This window comes from Muntiacus reevesi, chromosome X (genome assembly GCF_963930625.1).
Source record: "Muntiacus reevesi chromosome X, mMunRee1.1, whole genome shotgun sequence".
Lineage (NCBI taxonomy): Eukaryota > Metazoa > Chordata > Mammalia > Artiodactyla > Cervidae > Muntiacus > Muntiacus reevesi.
Window position 1 is genome coordinate 146,725,566 of NC_089271.1, and position 20,378 is coordinate 146,745,943.

General features: G+C 55.6%; 1 protein-coding gene across 2 annotated transcripts; it reads left to right on the top strand.

Annotated features, from left to right (window-relative positions):
* Positions 1–35: 35 nt before the first annotated feature.
* ABCD1 (ATP binding cassette subfamily D member 1) lies at positions 36–16,911 on the top strand. 2 transcript variants are annotated; one of them, XM_065916972.1, is made up of 10 exons: positions 36–101; positions 4,477–4,657; positions 8,484–8,626; positions 8,733–8,901; positions 9,309–9,403; positions 11,056–11,201; positions 11,461–11,606; positions 13,970–14,054; positions 14,320–14,445; positions 14,534–16,910. In XM_065916972.1, exons 2-10 carry the CDS (start codon positions 4,561–4,563, stop codon positions 14,739–14,741), a joined length of 1,215 nt encoding a protein of 404 aa, XP_065773044.1. In that variant the 5' UTR covers positions 36–101; positions 4,477–4,560; the 3' UTR covers positions 14,742–16,910. The 2 variants fall into 2 exon arrangements, with proteins under 2 accessions (XP_065773044.1, XP_065773043.1); XM_065916971.1 differs by lacking the exon at positions 36–101 and adding an exon at positions 122–1,615 and having other exon boundaries at positions 14,534–16,911.
* Positions 16,912–20,378: the final 3,467 nt, after the last annotated feature.

Sequence of the window (20,378 nt, forward strand, 5' to 3'; positions counted from 1 at the left end):
CGCCCCCGAGCCGAGGCTCCCGACGCCTGGGACTGGGGAAGAAGCCTCGCCTTGCGCGCGCGCACGGAGCGACAGGACCCCGGCCTTGGCGGGAAGGCGAGGTGCCGCTTCTCTAGCCCGCGCGGTCCTCCCGCGTCTCTGTGGTCCGGGGAGGGGGCGGGGCCCCACCGTGGGGCGAGAACTGGGTGGGGCGCCCCCGCGCCTGGGCTCCGCCTCCCGCCCCTCCTCCGCCTCCTCCCCCTCCCCCGACTCGCCCCTGGGGAGGGGTGGGTGGGTGGGTAGGTGGGGATTCTGGGCGGGTGGCGGAGTCACAGTCGCTTCAGCCGGGCTGCGGGGCGGACGGACGCGCTCGGTACCCCTGGGAGGGGCGCCACCAGGGGAGGAGGAGTAGGAGGTGGAGAGAAAAAGACGCCCTCTCGGCCCGGACCTCTGGAGGCTCTGACCCCAAGGGCCAAGGGACTGACAAGTTCCTCCACTTCGGCCGCCTGAAGAGGCCGCGACCCTGGAGGGCCCTGAGCCCACCCGCGCCAGGGGCCCCAGCACCACCCCGGTGGCCTAAAGCGACAGTCTCAGGGACCACTGCAAGGTCTCCAGTTGCCTAGACAACGAGCCCGGGGTCAGAGCCACCACCCTTGCAGCCACCTGCCTCCTCTACCGCCTCAGGCACCCGTCCTAGTCCCGTGAGTCCAGCCCAGGTGACATGACGGTGCTCTCTACCCCCCGAGCCTCGCGGGTGACCACGCTGAAGCGTACTGCCGTGGTCCTGGCCCTCGTGGCCTATGGAGCCCACAAACTCTATCCTCTGGTGCGCCAGTGCCTGACTCCGGCCAGGAGCCCTCAAGCACCGGCGGTGGCTGGGGAGCCTGCACAGGACGTCTCCGGTGCCCCTGTGGCCGCAGTGGCCAAGGCTGGCGTCAACCGGGTGTTCTTGCAGCGGCTCCTGTGGCTCCTGCGACTGCTCTTCCCCAGGATCCTGTGCCGGGAGACGGGGCTGCTGGCGCTGCACTCGGCTGCCCTGGTGAGCCGGACGTTCCTGTCGGTGTACGTGGCCCGCCTGGATGGCCGGTTGGCCCGCTGCATCGTGCGCAAGGACCCCCAGGCCTTCAGCTGGCAGCTCGTACAGTGGCTACTCATCGCGCTGCCCGCCACCTTCATCAACAGTGCCATCCGCTACCTGGAGGGCCAGCTGGCCCTGGGGTTCCGCAGCCGGCTGGTGGCCCACGCCTACAACCTCTACTTCTCCCAGCAGACCTACTACCGGGTCAGCAACATGGACGGGCGGCTTCGCAACCCGGACCAGTCCCTGACGGAGGATGTGGTGGCCTTCGCTGCCTCTGTGGCCCACCTCTACTCCAACCTGACCAAGCCGCTCCTGGACGTGGCCGTGACCACCTACACCCTGGTTCGAGCGGCCCGCTCCCGCGGGGCCGGCACGGCCTGGCCCTCAGCCATCGCTGGCCTCGTGGTCTTCCTCACAGCCAACGTGCTGCGAGCCTTCTCACCCAAGTTCGGGGAGCTGGTGGCCGAGGAGGCACGGCGCAAGGGAGAGCTGCGCTACATGCACTCCCGAGTGGTGGCCAACTCAGAGGAGATTGCCTTCTACGGGGGCCATGAGGTGGGGCCGGAAAGCGCGTGGCTGGGGGAGTCCGGGGCAGGAAGGCCGGGGGCTGCCTGCGGCTGATGGCACAGGTGTGGGCCGGCCATGGGAGAGGGAGGCTGGGGACTCCCAGGGCCGTAGGCAGCCCAGATTGGCACAGTAATGGAGAAGCAGGAAGGCTGGGTGGAGACTGTCCTGGGTCACTTCTGCTTCCTCTCCGCCTTCCTTGTCCTGGCCTTAGGGCTACAGACCCTAGTGATGGGAGACCCAAGAGCTCCCAGCCTGCCCCCTGCCTGCAGCCAACAGAGAGGGGGCTCCTGCCATCTGGGGGCAGGGATGACGGGATGTGGCCTGCTGCCTGGCCCCCCTCCTAGTCCCCCAGACCCTTTGAAGACCGGCGTCCGGTCAGGCAAGTGGGCATTATGGGCATGACTCAGCCCAAGCGGAGGTTAACGAGCAGCAGCGCCCGGTGTGTTGATCAGAGCTCAGCGCTCCAGGTCAAGCTCCCCCCTCTCTGGAGCCCAAAGGCTCGCCTGGCTGTGGGCTTGGCTGTCTCCCCGAGGCCCCAGCCAGGGGTGCCGGGGCCCAAGCCACCGCTGCGGCAAGACGCACTTCCTGCCCTCCCAGCGGCCACCTTGCCCCCAGTGTGGCCGCCCTTCCGCCCAGGTCCCAGCCATGCAGCTCCGCAGCAGGCTGGGTCAGCAGCCAGCCGGCTAGGGCCAGGAGCCGGGGCCTGGGAGAGGTTACTCCAGGCCAGTGCTCTAGCCCCTCCCCTCCTCCTGCCTGGGTTGCAGCTGCCTCCGGCTAGGTTCTCTGCGACTCTGGTTTCGGTTCCCCAGTGCTCCTGGGGGAGGGGTACAATGGCATCCAGCTCCTGAAGGCCGGCGGATCCTCCCTAGGTCGGATGGCCTTGTGTCCTCAACCTTGTCTCATTGGCAGCCCATCTTATCAGGCAGGGAGGCAGGCTTGTCCCTGATTTTTTTTTTTTTAAGACTTATCCCTGAGCAGATAGGGGGCATTCCCAGTTGGGCTCCAGATAAGGAGAAAAAGGGCCGGCTCTGTAGCCGCAACCCCCGTCCTCCTCCCCTGTGCTCCAGGGATGCAGGGTCTTGGCAGGCAGCCGTGGCCTTGGGTGAGGCACTTGGCGCATTCCCCGCAGCTACATTGTCAGCCCCAGCTGGCACGCCTGCCAGCTCCCAACACGAGCCTGGATCGCCAGGGCGCTCAGAGTAGGCGTGCTCGCTTCAGGAAAGGCAAAGCGATGCCCAAGACCTGGCTGGGGACAGGGAAGGTGGGAAGAAGGGAGAATCACTAGCTCTTTGAAGGATTTCCTCTGGGCTAGTTTCAGGAAATGGCACGTTCATGGGGAATATTCACCAGCAGGGGTAGGAGGGGCCTGGTTGTGCGTGCGTCCCCAACCTGTCTGTCGAGGCCTCGGGCAAAGGGCTGTGTGATGTGATGGGCCTTCATGGGTGGCTTGATTGCCCTCGCTGTGCGGGCACGTGACTCAGCCCAGACCCATTGGCTGATGTCCCCATGGACACTGGCCCAGGCTCAGATCAGCAGGCTGGAGGGCAGACCGCCGAGTATTTTGCTGTTCCTGGGATGTCAAGAAGAAGGGTTATTACACGGGCTCATACCAACACACCCAACCTCTTATTAGCCTGAGCACGGGTAGACCTTTCTTAATAAGTCAAAACATCATTCACAAGAATTGCCTTTGCTTAATGGCTCAGCCTACCTGGTCCAAATGCCATACGTCTTGCCACCTCCAGGCTGTGTGAGCTGGAGAAGGTCATTTTGCCTGTCTGGGCTACCATGGAGGATACACATACGATGGGACATGGTGAGAATCAAGTAGAGAGTCAGCTATGACATAGTGAATTGGCAGAGGAAACTATTCCAGGCTGGGCAGCTCTTGTCCATTGGGTGGGGAGACAGAATCAGGGCAGGCGCCCCTACCAAGCCATCCAGGACCCAATGGCCCCCTTGCTGCGACTGCTTCTTGGCCACTCCAGCACATCTAACTGCTGCTGTCCCAGAGAGCCTGTTTCTCGCCCACTCTCCTGAGATGGCAAGTGGTGGCCAGTGCAGGAGCAGGCAGGGCAGGTCCCCTAGTGGCCTGGCTGGCGGGCTGGCGTTCTCAGCTGGCTTGGGCATGGGGCTGTCCACTGAGGATGATTCCTGAACGAGTTTGTTTGGGAGTGTGCCCTACTGGTCTCTGTGGGAGGACGCAGTACAAGTTTGTTACCCAGAGGAACTGAGGGAAAGGAAAGGGATGCCAGGGCCTACAGAGGTAGAGATGACGGAAGCGTGTTCTTTGAAACCAGCTATTGCTTTTGGGTTTCCTACGCTCCCCTCCACTTCGTTCAGGGTGGCCCCCCGGCAGTTGCTCAAAGAATGGGCAAGGTGGCTGCCCTCGGCCCGTGTTGAAAAGCTCTCTGGGGCAGAGAGGGGGCATGGTGAGCATCCCAACTGAAGAGACGGTGGAAAGGGGGTGGGAGCTTCAGAAGTAGGGGGGTGAGCCCCTTCACTGCCGCTGCACCCCAGCGCTGCATTGTCTATGCCATACCTCTCCCGAGTTTGAGACCTGTCCCCCTGTCCATGGTAGTCCAGACAGGGAAAGTGATCTGCTCCAGCTCACAGCCTGGATGTGGCAAGAGGCATGGCATTTGGACCAGGTAGGCTGAGCCATTAAGCAAAGCCAATTCTGGTAAACGATGCTTTGACTCATCAAGCGTGGCCCAGTCCTAAGCCCCAGCTCTCAGCCCCAACATGACCTTCAAATGGCCTGTGTGTCCTGGCACTCAGGGATGATCGCTGTTGCCCCAGGGGACTGACTGCCATGCCTCTGGGTCTCTGGCACCCCTTCCCCACAGGTGGAGCTGGCCCTTCTGCAGCACTCCTACCAGGACCTGGCTTCCCAGATCAACCTCATTCTGCTGGAACGCCTGTGGTACGTCATGCTGGAGCAGTTCCTCATGAAGTACGTGTGGAGCGCCTCAGGCTTGCTTATGGTGGCTGTCCCTATCATCACTGCTACTGGTTACTCAGAGTCAGGTGAGAGGGGGCCGGCCTTCTGGACCACTGGACTAGACTTGGGAGGGCTCGGTGCCTAGCTGGCCCACCTGCCTCTTCTACTGCTGGGGACCCCAGCTGGCACCCTTGGGAAACATCCGAGGTTGCACTCTCCCGGAGCTCCTCTCTGCCAAACTACATGTGGGTCCCCATTATAGTATCTCATGCTTCTTGGCCCCACTCAGCCAAGCCCGAGGATGGCAGTTCAGGAACACCCTTCAACAGGCATCTGCACTGTTGCCCACCTGGCCCTGTCTTGACCCATCTTGGCAGTGGGAGGATGGGGACGTACGTTCAAGGAGCCCCTTTCTGGCTCAAACCTGGGCTTTCCCACACCCGCAATAGCTCTTGCAGGTTGCCAAAGGCAGGGCCCTCGTGCCTGAGGCCTGGGGACTGTGAAGGATTCCGTTTGTTCCTCTACTGGTTTGCAAGGAATTCATTCTATTTGCAGTCTTCGTGGTTGCCCTTCAAAGGTTAATGTGCATACTTCAGAAAAGTCTGGGTTAATCAATAGCTCCTCCTCATCCCGGCCCTTGCTTACCACACTTTGGAGGACCAGCCTGCCATCAATTTTGCCATGGCTTTATCGGATCACTGCATGTTCAGATTTCACCCATGAGTTTCTCCTTTTTTTTGGTTCTCTTTCTCTGCAGTTTTCTCTAAGAAAGCCCTTCCCCACAGTCAGGTAACCCTCCTTCGGACAGACGTCCTTCAGAAGTTCTTACCGTGAGGCTTTTGTCAAGGGAGCTTTGAGAATATTTTGTTGTCTGAAAATGTCTTTATTTTATCCTTCCATCCGCAACTGAAGTTTAGTTGGATGAGGGAGTTGAGGCGGTCCGTTGGTCTCTCTTTAGCCTGTTGACAACATCCCATTGCCTCTATTGGAAAACCTGCCATCAGCTTAACTGCTCTCAGCTGCCTGCATGGTCTCCCTGGTTAGACTTTTTCTCTGCAGTTTCTCTGGGAGGTGTTTGCTCGTGTGTTTCCATTTATTCTGCTTGAAACTTCTTGTATGTCCTGTCAATATCCAGACTGTTCCATCATTCAGATTGCTTCCATCATGGAAAGTTCTCAGTTGTTCCCTTTTTAAATATTGTCTCTCTCGTTCTTTGTGGTCTTTCCTTCTGGCCTCTGTCTGCCCCTTTCCCCACCTCGCACTGTCTGCACTAAATTCTGGGAGGGGTCTTCCAATTTTCCCGTTCACTCATTGACTCGTTTTCTCTTCGGCTGCATCTAATTTGAATTATTTTCATTTTCAATGATGTTTCTGTAAAGTTATACTTTATTCTCTTTTAAATAGACATTTGAAAATAGAAATTTCAAGCTGTGTTTGTGTCTGCTTTTCTCATCTCTCTGGCTGCCCCTCTTCGGCCAGCTACCATACTAATCATGCTTATTCCAGGGTCTCTATCCAGCCATTGAGACCTGGGTTCAGTCCCTGGATCAGGAAGATCCCCCTGAAGAAGGAAATGGCAACCCACTCCAGTATTCTTCCTGGAAAATCCCATGGACCAATGGAGGAGCCTGGTAGGCTACAGTCCATGGGTCACTGAAGAGTCAGACATGACTGAGCCACTTCACTATTTATCCAGCCATTTGGCTGTCTGAATTCTTGAGAGTCTAACCCAACTTCATCTTCCAGTTGCTGGTCTTCTTTGCTCAAGGTCCTTGTGGGCTTAGCAAGCACTGGAGGGTAGGATTCCCCAGAGCACTCATTGACTTTGGTTTTAGCTGGGCTGCCAGGTAAGGAACCAGTTGGAGGCCATTTCCTGTTAACTTCTCCACTTGGGGTGGAGGAGCTCCTGAACTTGGAGGTGATATTAATTTGAGCCCTAGACACATAATTACCAGTTCAGAGAGGAGACTGTGCATCTTGAGCCCTGGCTGTGTGACAGCAGCTCCCATCTCCGTCTCCAGGGATGTCACAGGAGCACTAGCTGCTAGCTTTTCTTCTCGCTCCTGGGAATTTCCCTCGCTTTCCTGCAAGCACAGCTCTGATGGAAAAGGTGTTGTATCTTGTGCACTTGGGTGGTTAGAGGGTTTTCAGTACTATGTGAAGAGAGGGAGCCTGATGCGCACATTCCAGAACAAAAAGTGTCTCTCACTCTTTCCATATCGGTGCCTCTCTCTTGGGGCTTCTGTACCCTCAGCTGTCTGTCTCTCTCTGCCAAGAGGAAAGATCTAGTTGGAAGTGGTCATTGTTTCTACCAATGGACCTATTCAAGGGGTGGCCTTGATTTGGCCAGGAGCATGGGAAGGGACCCAGGAGGAAACCAACCTGCAGTTTCTGGGAGGAAGCACTTGCGACCAGTTCCCTCCTCTGCATGCCGAGGACTTTCTGGAGCCTCTGCCATGTTAGGCTTTGTGGGCGATTCAGAGGCCTCAGCTCCTGTGCCCACCTTCGTGGCCAGACTCAAGGAAGCCAGAGGTGTTTCTGTTTTGTCCCTGCTGTGTCTCCAGTAACTGCAAACTGGAGAGTGCTGGGAACGAGGTAAGGAGGCAGGCGATCACCCGGGGAAACAGATGTAGCTAACTTTGCCCTTCTGGCCTGCCAGCACCTCCAAGCTAGAAGGCCAGAGAGGGACCACCTGGCCAGGAACAGCTGTCGGGTGTCTAGCTGTGGGCTGCTGAGGACAGCGGCAGAGAGTTATGCTGTCTCCAGGGAGGTACCTGCTGTTGCCAGGGTCCCCGCAGACCCTTACCCTTTGTGTGCAGTCCCTTTCAAGCTCTCAGGATGTCCAGAGAGGATGGTTTGTGTTCCCCCCTCCCCCGCCCCGCCTAGGACCATGGTTGGAAGGAAGGTCTGGGATGTTAGACTCTCAGAATCGCCAGTGCCCTCCCCTGCTCAGTGCCCTGGATTCCTGGTGCTCTGGCCTCCGGTCCAGAATTGTCTACCCCCAACTGCACCTGCCCTAACCTTTCTTCCCCTTCCTACCCCACCCTCACCGTCATATCTTTGAGGGCTCCTGCCTCAGAACTGTTTATGCCTGTGGATAGAGGTAGCCCTCAGAGTCAGCTTGTTTTGCTTCCCATCACCATTTAGAGAACATTTCCTGTATAAAAGCCTTGCCCCTCTAGGGGACCAAAGGATCAAGAGAGTCAAAGCCATGGACAAGAGAGGGTTGTACTGGGCAACCATGAGGTCTCAACTGAGACAAAAGAAAAAAGCAAGTCAAGACAGAAGCGGGCTCCTTTAGAGAAATAGCAGCATTGAGGATGGCCACAGAATAAAGCGTCAAGGGGAGAGATGAGGGTAAAACGGGGTCAATCAACATTTTTTCATGTGCTTATTGGCCATCTGTGTATCTTAAAATGGAAACGTTTATTTAGATCCTTTGCCCACTGTTTAATTGTGTTGTTTATCTCCTTACTATTGAATTGACAAAGTTCTTTATGTATTCTAGGACCTAAGCCCTTATCAGATTCATGATTTGCAGGTACTTTCTTCCAGTCCATAGGCTGTGTTTTCACTTTGTGGATTTACTTTGATGCCCCCAACTTTTTCTCTTTGATGAAGCTTCCTTCTCTGTTTTGCTTTTGGTGTCCTATTCAAGGAGCCATACCTAATGCCCAAGTGCTTTCTTCTAAGAGTTACATAGTCTCAGCTCTGTGTGCAGGCCAGGGCTCTGCTTTGAGTTTGTTTTTGTGTGTTGTGTGAGGTCGAGGTTTGTCTTTGGCATGTGGAGACCCGGTTGTCCAAGCACCATGTGCTAGAGGGAGTTCCTCTCTCCCCTAGTGGGTCAGTTTTGATTTTCCACTGTCTTTGCCCCCTCCCCACCCACCCCCCAACCCCTGCCATGCTCTGCAGACTCAGAGGCGGTGAAGAAAGCGGCCCAAGCGATGAAGGAGGGGGAACTGGTGAGTGAGCGCACGGAAGCCTTCACCATCGCCCGCAACCTCCTCACTGCTGCCGCGGATGCCATCGAGCGGGTCATGTCGTCCTACAAGGAGGTAGCCCCCGGTCCAGCCCCTGCCCCGGCCCTCCCCCCACCCCACTCGTGCCCTCTCCCTTCCACCCCTGCTGGCAGAGGCTAAGCCAGGATCACCCTCCCTGCAGGTCACAGAGTTGGCTGGCTACACAGCCAGGGTCTACGAGATGTTCCAGGTATTCGAAGATGTCCGGCAGTGCCGTTTCAAGAGGCCTGGGGAGTCGGAGGATGTGCAGGCGGGGTCCGGGGCCATCATGAAGTCTGGCGTCCGCGTGGAGGGGCCCCTGCAGATCCGAGGTAAGGTCTCCCTCCCCAAAGAGGCCCCACGGGTCCCGGCCCTCCCACCACTGCCCGGTGTGCCCTGAAGGGCTTCCCAGGCAAGTTGTGGTCCCCACTGACCTCCTTCCCAGAGCAGTAACCCTGGCCAGGATTTCTCTTTGCAAAAGAGGTGGAGGGTGACCCCTGGGTGGAGTAGAGGCTGGGGGTGGGGTGCGCTGTGGAAGAGGCCCCAAGCATTGGAGTTGGCGTTGGGGGGCGCTGCATGGCAGGAGCAGACACTGTCCCTCTTCCCAGCCCCGAGCACAGCAAGGGAAGCACGGTGAAGCCACACACTGGTGGGCTGCTGGGGGGTGGGGGCCCACGGAAGCCAGCAGAAGGTGGGGGAGCGCTCCACCCCCCTCTCTCTGCCTACGCCCTCTCTCCAGGCCAAGTGGTGGATGTGGAACAGGGCATCGTGTGTGAGAACATCCCCATTATCACGCCCACCGGGGAGGTGGTGGTAGCCAGTCTCAACATCAGGGTAAGTAAAAGGCGTGGCCAAGCACCAGCCCAGAAGCTCGAGTGGGGCTGAAGCCAACCTTGAGGCCGTGGGCCTGGCCTTCTGCACCCACAAGCCACCCACAAGTCTCAGCCCTTAGGACCCAGCCTGGTCAGCCTGCCTTGTGTTGTCAGTAGCCATTGACCCCAGGTCTACGTGGCAGGCAGCTGAAGCTGAAGGTGAAAGAGCAATGTGTGTACCTATTAGTTCTGGGGCAATGGAGTCAGAACTGATAAAAGAGCCTTGTGATTACCAGGATTGGGCAACAGTCACCCATAGGTTCCTGGCCTTGTTGTTGCCAACACCCCACACCCCGCACCCCACCCCGTCCCTGAGAAGCCCAGGACCTGGGGACTCTGGTCCAACTCTGGTCCCAGGTTGGTGGAAGCTCTTCCACCAACCTGGGCATGGCTCTTCCACCAACCTGGGCATGCAGTCCCACCCATCTGCTGTGAGAGGCACCCAGGGAAAGTGAGTAGTGGGCATGGCCTGGCTCCCTGGGAGAGCTGTGATCCACGATGCAGGCTGTCTGTGGACAGGACACCCTGGGGGCTGACAGCCACCAGTCACCCATGTGCCTAGCCAGGGCTTTGGATGGAGTGATGGACTGAAGGGTCGTCCTGGGGATGGAAGTCATTCATTTGTTCACCTAATGTTCCCTGAGCTCCAGGCTGGGCACTGTAAACCAGAGGTAAATCAGGGAAGCCCTTAAGGGTTACAAAGAGCCCAGGTCAGATGGCTCTCCAGGTTCAGCAAGGACCCCAGCTTACCAGCTCTGGGAGCATAGAAATCACATGAAGCTTCGCCCAGGAGCCTCTAGGCAGGTGGGCAGGCGGCCAGCTGGAGGCTGGGCACAGAGCAGTGGTATGATCGCCATTATCCCTGGGAGGTTGGGGTGCTGCTGATGGCCGGTTTATCCTGGTTGAATGGTTGCCAGGCAGGCCCAAGTGGGCAGCTAGTTAGAAGGTGAGGTGAGGTGAGGGAGTGGGGGCCGGGGGCTGAGAAAGAGTTCCATCCTGGCAGAGTCACTGGTGGAGTTGGGCTCTGGTTAGGTTAGCGACGGGGGGCCCCCGGCTCTATTCAGCCAGGTGATAGGGTAAGAAGGGCGATCACAGAGGTTCAGGGAAGGAGGCGAGGGAGACTGCCTGGGACACGTGCCCTGGGATAATGAGAGGACCACCCTGGCTGGAAGGCCCGGGGTGTCACAGTGAAATCACACAAGGTGGTGGTGGTGGGGATTGGATCGGGGAGCTGTGCCTTCAGTGCCGTCCCCTACCCTGCAGACAGCAGCCCCCCCACCAGGTGTCTCCAGATCAGCAGATGTCAGGCTCGTTGCGTAACCTGAAGCACTCACTGCCCACATGGCCTCCGGGTGTGCTTGGGGGGCGCCACTGACTGTTGTGCTGGACCACGGCAGGACAAGCTGTCCTGCTGTCCCTGTGGTTTCTGGCGTGCATCAGGAACAAGCCAGGGCCCTGCAGCTGAACTCCAGAGCCTGCCCTGGGGGCCCTGCCATGCTGCAGCCAGAGATGGAGAGTGGGCATGGGCCAGGTGCTGACCTGAGGCCGGCAGGTCAGCCACAGGTGAGGGGAGGGGACCTGGGCCATGCCCACAGCTGCCTGCCACCCCTGCAGGTGGAAGAAGGCATGCACCTGCTCATCACTGGCCCCAACGGCTGCGGCAAGAGCTCCCTGTTCCGGATCCTGGGTGGGCTGTGGCCCACATATGGCGGTGTGCTCTACAAGCCCCCGCCCCAGCGCATGTTCTACATCCCCCAGAGGTGAGCGGCACCCTCCGCCCCCCTCTGATCTGAGGGGGCAGAGGGTAGCAAGAGGCTGCCCCTGGGGTCGGAGGGGATGGGCACTTCCACCTGCCAGCCCCCCGCCCCAACCTGCTGGCCCAGAAACCTTACCACCGTGGGGCACATGTGCACATGTGAGTATATCTGAGCCTGCCAGGGGGTGGGTGTGCTTCCCTCCGATTGGTCCCCCCTGCCGAGGTGCCAGCCTTGCCTCCATGGCCACCTGGCTCTCCTGCAGGCCCTACATGTCCGTGGGCTCCTTGCGCGACCAGGTGATCTACCCCGACTCGGTGGAAGACATGCGCCGGAAGGGCTATTCTGAGGAGCATCTGGAAGGCATCCTGGACATCGTGCACTTGAACCACATCCTGCAACGGGAAGGAGGTAGGTGAAGGGGCATCCCCACCCACCAGTGCTGCCCCCGCCTCCCTCCTAGCACCACCCCCAGGGGTGAAAATGACCCCAAGCAATGTGCAGGAGTCCAAAGCACAATGGAGTCGGGAGAGCCTCACCCCGGTGGAGGACCCACAGGAAGCACACAGCCCCAGACAGACTGAGTGTGGAAGGCAACCAACCCTGGCAGAGGCATCCGGCAGGGCACTGTCTCTGGGCGGTGGGCTCGGGCAGGCAAGGCCCCCTCAGGCCAGGCAGGGAATGCACAGGTACGTTAGGCATTTCAGTGAGAGTACAGAGCCCAGGTGTAGGCAGGGCAGCCTGGCAATGTGCATGGCGACAGTGGAAGTGGAGGGGACGCCTGCCCTCCCACGTGTCTGCCTCCAGCCTGGGGCTGTGTCCCCTGGGAAGAGACCACAGGAAGGAGGGACAGGCCAGTACTTGGGGGCCTCTCAGGTTGGTCTTTAAATGCCCACGGCACCCAGAGGAGGAGAGGGTGGCCCAACTGCTGGCTTTGGGGTTTCTATACTGAAAGCCGAATGGTAGAAGTCAGAGTCCTGCCTTGGCCACTGAGGGGCAGCTTGACTTTGAGCCAAACCTGACCTCTGGACATGCCCTCCACCTGTAACAGGGGCAGGTGCCAGTCTCAAGCTCAGGGCCGACAAGTGTCATCACCTGTACAGAAAGGGGCCGCAGACAGTGGATTCAGTGGGCTGGCTCCTCTGGGGCCCTTTGTTGCCATGATCCCTGCAAAGCTTTATCCTAAGCTTCCTCCTGGCAATGCGGAGACCCGGGTTCAATCCCTAGGTCGGGAAGATCTCCTGGAGAAGGAAATGGCCACCCACTACAGGATTCTTGCCTGGAAAATCCCATGGATGGAGGAACCTGATAGGCTCCAGTCCATGGGGCCGCAAGGAGTCGGCCACGACTGAGCAACTTCAGTTCACTTCACTTTCTCCTGGCCTGCTGGGGCCCCTTTTGCTCACCCTGGGAGCGCTCCCCTCCACCTGGGCTCCACGTGCCCCCGAATGCCTGGGGTCCCCGAGCTATCTGTTACACCCCGTTAGCATTGAGTTCAGCTGTGAGTAACAGAACTACCCACCAACAGTGGCTCAGATCATTTACAAGTTTATCTTACTGGGACATAGAAGTCCTGAGGAAGGCAAGCTGCAGTTGGTGGGGATTGCCCCACCCCATAAAGGCCCCCGAGTCACTGCTGTATGTGGTCTCCATTCCCGAGATCACTTCACAGTCCACGGTGACTGCTTTGGCATCATGTCACATCACATATCCCGAGCCATAGGATAGAGAAGGTGAGGTGTGGGCAATCACTGAGTGAATGCTGTCTTTTAAAGAAAGTTCCAGAAGCTGCCACATGTGTAACACGTAAACTTACACCCCATTGACCAGGATTCAATTCTGTGGTTAAACCTCCCATCGGGGCAACTTGGACAGTAAAGTGTTTTGTTTTTTTTTTGGTGGGTGGCCACATACCCTACTGAAAATTCTAGTTCTCTGGAAAGAGAGTGGAGAGAGCAAGCCAGGAGGCGTTTCTCGTGAATCACCACTTCCCTCCTCATCCAAGGAACTCTCCTGAGCCTTGTTGACATGCTTCACACTGGGACACACAGGCCTCGTCCCTGTGGGTGAGAAGTTTCCAGAGAGACCCTCAGAGCCATTCTTGGGGCTCTGCCTTGACTGTCTGCTGCCCAGTGGCACTTCATTAGCCCCACTAATGAAGGTTAGGTCCTGTGTGAGTTTGCTGGCACCAGAGACTGGGTGGGGCAAACAACAGAAATGTATTGTCTCCCAGTCGTGAAGGCCAGATGTCCATGATCCAGGCGTGGGCAAGGTCAGTTCCTCCCACTGGCCGTGAGGGAGGGTGTATTCCAGGCCTCTCTCCTGGGATGGGAGAGGCCATCTGCGCCCTGTGTTATCTTTCCTCCGTGTGTGTCTGTGTCTCTAAGTGTACCCTTTTATAAGGACACAGTCCCATTGGATTAGGGCCACCCTCATGACCTCCCTTTAACTCGACCAGTCCTAAGAAGACCCAGTGTCCACATGCGGTGGGTGGCATCCTCAGGGCCTGCAGGTGAGGACTACCTGGTGTGTTATCAGAGGAAATGTGTGTAAATCTGGACCGAGTCCTTTTGGACTAATACAGTGTCTGCAGACGTCCCCAGTGGCCGGCCTTTCCCTGCCGTGTTCTGCTCTCACTCTTGTCTGTAGCCCTCTGAGCAACCCCAAGCCTTTCCACAACACCCGCCATGCCCGGGCCTGGGCTTGGGCCTGGGCCTTTCTGCAGATGCTGCCCAGCCCTCTTGAACTGAACAACAACCCTTGTCCTGTGCCAGGTTGGGAGGCCGTGTGTGACTGGAAAGATGTCCTGTCGGGGGGCGAGAAGCAGAGAGTTGGCATGGCCCGCATGTTCTACCACAGGTGAGCTGCCAGCCTCCCAGTAACAAGGTGCTTGGGCTCCCTTGGGCACCGGGAGTTCCCCAAACCTCTTTCTTTGGGACCTCCTGAAGCAGGGAGGCAGAACTGCTTGGAGGCCTGGCCCCAGCCCTGGGGGCCTGGGGGGATGGGGGGGATGGGGGTGGATGGGGGTGTCAAACTCCCCCTGCCTCCACCTGAGGGGCCGGGGCCAGCCCAGGGCATTAGCCCCAGAGGCCCGCAGCCTCACCCACATGGCCATGACCCCAAGGCCCAAGTACGCCCTCCTGGATGAGTGTACCAGTGCCGTGAGCATCGATGTGGAAGGGAAGATCTTCCAGGCGGCCAAGGACGCAGGCATTGCGCTGCTTTCCATCACCCACCGACCCTCCCTGTGGTAGGTGTGCCCTCCCTTCCCACAGGACTCTGGCCAAAGGTTCTGGCGGCCCGCTGAGTGCCTCCTCCCGGTCCCTCTCCTGATGCAGGAAGTACCACACCCACTTGCTGCAGTTCGATGGGGAAGGTGGCTGGAAGTTTGAGAAGCTGGACTCAGCCGCCCGCCTGAGCCTGACTGAGGAGAAGCAGCGGCTCGAGCAGCAGCTGGCGGGCATCCCCAAGATGCAGCGGCGCCACCAGGAGCTCTGCCAGATCCTGGGCCAGGGTCCTGGGGCCACCCAGGGTGCTGCCACTTGACCGAGGGCCCTGGCTCTCTCTTGCTTGGCCCTTGGCCCCCCTCCACCCCTGCCCCAACCCTCGGATCACATGAAGGAGACAGAGCGCCTGTGCAACCCGGCCCCCCGCCCCCCTCCCCCGCCCCCCGTCGCATGCTTCACCATTCTCGCAGGCCTCCCAGGGGACCACCCGTGAAACCCGTGCCCCCTTCCCGGGGACCTGAGTGGGGAAGGGAGAGTGGCCAGAGGCGCACCCCGCTCCCAGCAGCAGCCTGGGCCTTGGAGTTCTGGGGTTTGCCAGGCAGCACCTCCCCAGGCTGCAGCCCATCATTCTTGGCTTTGTGGTCCCTCAGAGACATCATGGTCCATGCCTCTATTGCCATCATCCCAGGGACCCAGCGAGGCTCCCATCCCCTGGGATGCCCTCGTTGCTATAAAAACGGCCGATACCCTCAGAATGAGACAGAACCCCTCATTCGTGCCCCCCCACCCATCATTCTAGAGAATCCGCAAGGAAAAGAATTGCACAGCTTTTCCTACCGAGCCATGATAAGAATGTAGCCCCGTCTCTATCCCCTTCTTCAAGCTAATTTATTGGATTCCTCTTTGTAGACATCTCCATCGCCAGCGGCAGCACCCGGTCAGCCAGCCCCTGGCCCGCCCACCACCCCACCAGCCTACACTGCCGACCACCAGAGGGTGGGTGGGGGAGGGCCGGCCCCAGGGGCAACGGACCCTGGGGCCACGAGGCATGAGGGCACCGTGGTGCCCAGTCCAGTGCCAAAGAGGGGTCAGCGGGGAAGCTGTGTCTGCAAAGGCAGCCCTGACCTGAGAGGGAGACCCCCACTGCTGCCACACCGCCGTGTGCCTTTCAGGCCCTCAGCCCTGGGGTCAGGGAGCCTCCCTGAGTTCCTCAGTAAAGACCTGCCGTGGAAAGTGCACTGTTGCCTCCCAGCCTCTCTGTCCACACAGGGGCTTGGTTGGGGGAGAGGCAGGAGGGGCAGCTGTAGGCCTGGGTGAGGGGCAGCCTCGGTGGCCCACCCGCAGCCAAAGATGCTGGCCCACATGTCCTCTGGACCTGCCCGTGGCAAGGAAGCATCTGCAATATCTCCCCAAAATGATGGCTAAGCCCAAAGAGGACCCTGAACCCTGTGCCAGAGAAGAGGAAGGGGCTGAGGCTTGGTCCATGCATGACAAGCTGAGAGAGAGAGACCAAGCAGCGGGCTTGTGGGGGACACGGAGGAACAAGAATCCTGAGCCAACCAGGCCAAGGGTAGTGGGACACAGGACTTCCAGACCTTGCAGGAGTGGGAGACACTTGTGCCACATGCCAAGTGCAGGGGAAAGGGAGGGGCCAGGGCCTTGCTTAAAGAGCCTGGACTTACTGCAGAAACAGGATGGAGGTAACATGGGAGCTAATGCTTCAAGGAGGCCAAGCAGAGGGAGACAAGAACACCGCACCTGGCTGTTATCTCCTGCTGGTGGGGCCAGAAACGGGGCAGCCATGGTGGGCAAGAGAGTGGCAGGTCCGGGAAAGCTGGGCACAGAGTTTCCATGTGACCTAGCACCTCTACTCAGAGGTTTAGACCCAGAGAATGGAAACTAGATGTTCAGTCATAAACCTTTACACATGAATATTCTTCACAGTACTGTTGATGGTAACCCAAAGTGGAAACAACTGGAATGTCTATCAACAGATGAATGCACAAGTAAAATGTGGTCTCTCCATACAATGGAGTATTGTTCCGCTTCCCAAGTAGACCGATGGCTGCCGGGGGCTGGAGAGTGACTGCTGAACGGGTTCAGTTTTCCTTTTTGGGGTAATAAGAATGTTATAGAACTGTAGAGGCCATGGTTGTAAATACTGTCTGTCTGCTAAATGCCAACAAAGTGTGAACTTTAAAAGGCATGGCTTTATGTGAATTGTACCTCAAAAAATAGATGATAGAGACACTGATCCTAAAGAGGTAGAAGTGATGGATGACCAATAGATAATAGAGATGATAGATTGATGATGATGATGGATGGATGGATGGATGGATAATAGGTGAAGTGATACAGAGAGACATAGACAAGGAGCACACCGTTGGACAACCCAGGCCGGATGTGCTGAGGCCTGAAACCCCAGATGGATTAGAGAGTAATTAGAAGTCAACAGGGGGACTTCCCTGGCAGTCCGGTGGTGAAGGCTCTGCACTTCCGCTGCAGAGGGCCTGGGTTCAATCCCTGCTTGGGGGAACTTAAGATCCTGCATGTGCATGCCGTGCAGGGCAGCCAAGAAAAAAAAAAAAAAAAAAAAAAACGTCAACAAGGATGGGGGGAAGCACAGCTCAAACTCGGGGGCAGGAAAGGGGTGGGGTGAGACTCAAGGTGATGCTTGGGTGACCAGGTGGGTGGTAGCACCTTCTGCTGAAGGATGGACAGGTCGAAGAGAATGTGCTCTGCCCAATGACTGCTTGCTGGCCCCGGGCCTATAGGCCCGGCAGAAGGCACGAGTGGAAGTGATGAGCAGGCAGTTGGCGCTAGGAGGATGCAGCTGGCTGAGAGCTCCAGGCTGGAGATCCTCTGAGGGGACATTGTCCAGCAGAGAAGCAGCATGGGCAGGAGGTGCCTTGGTCTCTTATCTGGGAAACAGGAGGCAGATTGCGTTTTATCTGAACTTTGAGGTTAGGAGTTGTTCGTGATCCTGGGAGAACTAGCAATTCAGAGGTTTAGGAGTTGTTCCCCTGTATCTTGCAAAGATTATGCAAGTTGTCCCTACTTGATAATAAATCCTTTTTTTTTTTTCAGCTTACAAAGCTAGAATGGTTCTGTGGTCTGCCACCAAACCCTAATTGATATCAATGGAAAGAGACATACCCAGTGAATATCACTCAAAAGGAAGTTAGTGAAGAGAAGTTAACTTTGGACAAAGTAGACCTCAGGGCACAAATCATTATTAGAAATACAAGAGGTTGCTGCCCAATGATTAAAGAAGTAATCCATCGAGAAGCGCTTATTCTGAAGGTGTGTGTGTAACCTACTACAAAAAAAGTAGCAGGAAAAGGAAAAATTAATAAATTAGTAAATTCACCACAATAAATCACACTACCCCTCACTCCAATTGGTAGCTCAAGCAGACAAAATGTAGCACCAGTTGAACAAGTTTGATTAACAGATACACGAAAACTAGTGAGTACACACATCAAGTTCACCTTGAACACTTACTAAAACCCACCATGTTCTCAGCCACAAAACAAATCTCAACAAATACTAGAATGAGTATCACACAGAGCATGTTCTCAAATTGCAATAGAATAAACCCATAAATGGATGATAAAGCTAAAATGAAGTCCTCCCATTTTTGAAATTTTAAATTTACACAGTTAAATTTAAAAATACACTTCTGAATAATTTAGTGGTCCAGAAGAATGATAATGAAAATCTAAAAAATGTTAGAACTGAACAACAATGAAGACGTGCAGCTTGGTAGCTCAAGCAGGACTTATGAGGAAACGTACAATCTTAACCTGAGGGAGCTGAACACAGGAAGTCAGAAAAACCACAGTAGAATAAACTCAAAGAAAGCCAAAGGAAGGAACTCACAAAGACAGTAGAAGTTGATGAAATTGAGAAAAAACAAAGATAAAACCAAAGTTGGTTCTCTGAAATTAGTAACATAGATAAGGCTCTGGCAAGAAAGATGGGCTTTCCTGGTAGCTCAGCTGGTAAAGAATCCGCCTGCAATGCGGGAGACCTGGGTTCGATCCCTGGGTTGGGCAGATTCCCTGGAGAAGGGAAAGGCTACCCACTCTAGTATTCTGGCCTGGAGAGTCGCAAAGAGTCGGACATGACTGAGCAAGTTTCATTTTCACTGGCAAGAATGAAAAGAGGAGAGTATTCAAATAAACGATGTCAGGAGGGAAAAGAGGTAGAATCACAGCTGCCATGGCCCTTGCCAACATAAGGAGAGGCTCTGGATAAAGCATGGAAGCGTGGACACCTGTGTAGCCCCTGAAAAGTACTCCTTTTCTGTGGTACATTTATTCCTTTTTTCACTTGTCATCCCCTTACCATCACTTCTGTAGTGTTTTGAGAAAGCAGAACTAATTTCAAAGTACCAACCTTTGGTTTTGTTGAAAACAGCAATGAGGCAGCCGGCAGCAGAGGCTGGTTTCCACAAGAATTGGAAGCACCAGATAACTCAGAAGAAATAATCTGTGTGTGTGTGTGCACGCGTACTTGTGTGTGGGGGGGTGTGTGCTGGGGTGGGGAACAGGAGGATCCATTTAGAGTCTGTACAAGAGGCTACTAGATCACATGTATTTCAATTATACATACATATATATATGTATATATAAAGCTGCTAGATTCTCACATCTTTGTCCCACCTCATGCAGAAAAGCTGACTTTACTCTCTGGTGAGTTAGAAAAGAAGGTCTGTGGAAACACAAATTAAAGTCACAGTGAGGACTTCCTTAGCGGTCCAGTGGTTAAGGCTGCGCTTCCAATGCAGGCAGCGTGGGTTCAGTCCCTGCTCAGGGAAGTATGATCCCATATGCCATACAGCACAGTCAAAAAAAAAAAAAAAAAAGCCACAGCGAGATAATGTTTTAGTCCCATGCACTGACTGACAGAAATGAAAAAGGCAGAGGAGAAGGGGGCAACAGAGGATGAGATGGTTGGATAGCATCACTGACTCACTGGACATGAATTTGAGCACACTCAGGAAGATAGTGAAGGACAGGGAAGCCTGGCGTGCTGCAGTCCATGGGGTCGCAAAGAATCAAGGCTTAGCAACTGCACAATAACAAAAAGTCAGACAATGCCACGTGTTGGCAGTGATCTGGAGTATCAAGAACTCATACACTGTGGGGGAGATATAAACTAGTACAATTACTCTGGAAAACAATTTGGCATTACCTAGTAGAATTACCTGGAAAATCTCATGGACAGAGGAGCCTGGTGGGCTACAGTCCATGGGGTCGCAAGGGTTGGACACAACTTAGCAACTAAACCCCAGTGGAATCGAAGATGTACATATTTACAAGCTGACAGTGTCACTCCTGAGTGTATCCTATAGAAGATCTTTCACAAATATACCAGATTACATGTACAGGTCATTCACAGTTGCCTTATTTATAATAGGCTAAAGCCAGGAGAAAAAAAGCAGGTGTCCATTAACAGAACAATGTTACAGTCATATGATAGAAAATTATTCAGCAATAAAAATGAATAAACTCCAGCTATATGTTTCAAACTTGGATTCATGTCACTAACGTAATATGGAACTAAAGCAACAAGTTACAGAAAAATATATCCAGTATGACTCCATTTATATAAATTCCAAAAATATAAAACCAAACTATGTATATTGTTTAAGGATTTTCCGCATTTGGGCCAAGTACAAAGAAAAGTAAGGATAGTGGTTGCCTCTGTCAAGGGAGGAAGAGGGTATATGGGGGCTTCAGAGTCATTGGTAATGTTGCCCTCCCATTGACACTGGGGACATATGTGTAGTAAGAGGATACAATGAACAGAGTAAAATGGCCTCCTACAGAATGAGAGAAAATATTTATGTCATATATCTGATAAAGGATGAATATTTAGAATACACAAAGAACACTGACAACTCAACAACAACAGATCAAATTACCTGATTAAAAAATGTGCAAAGGAT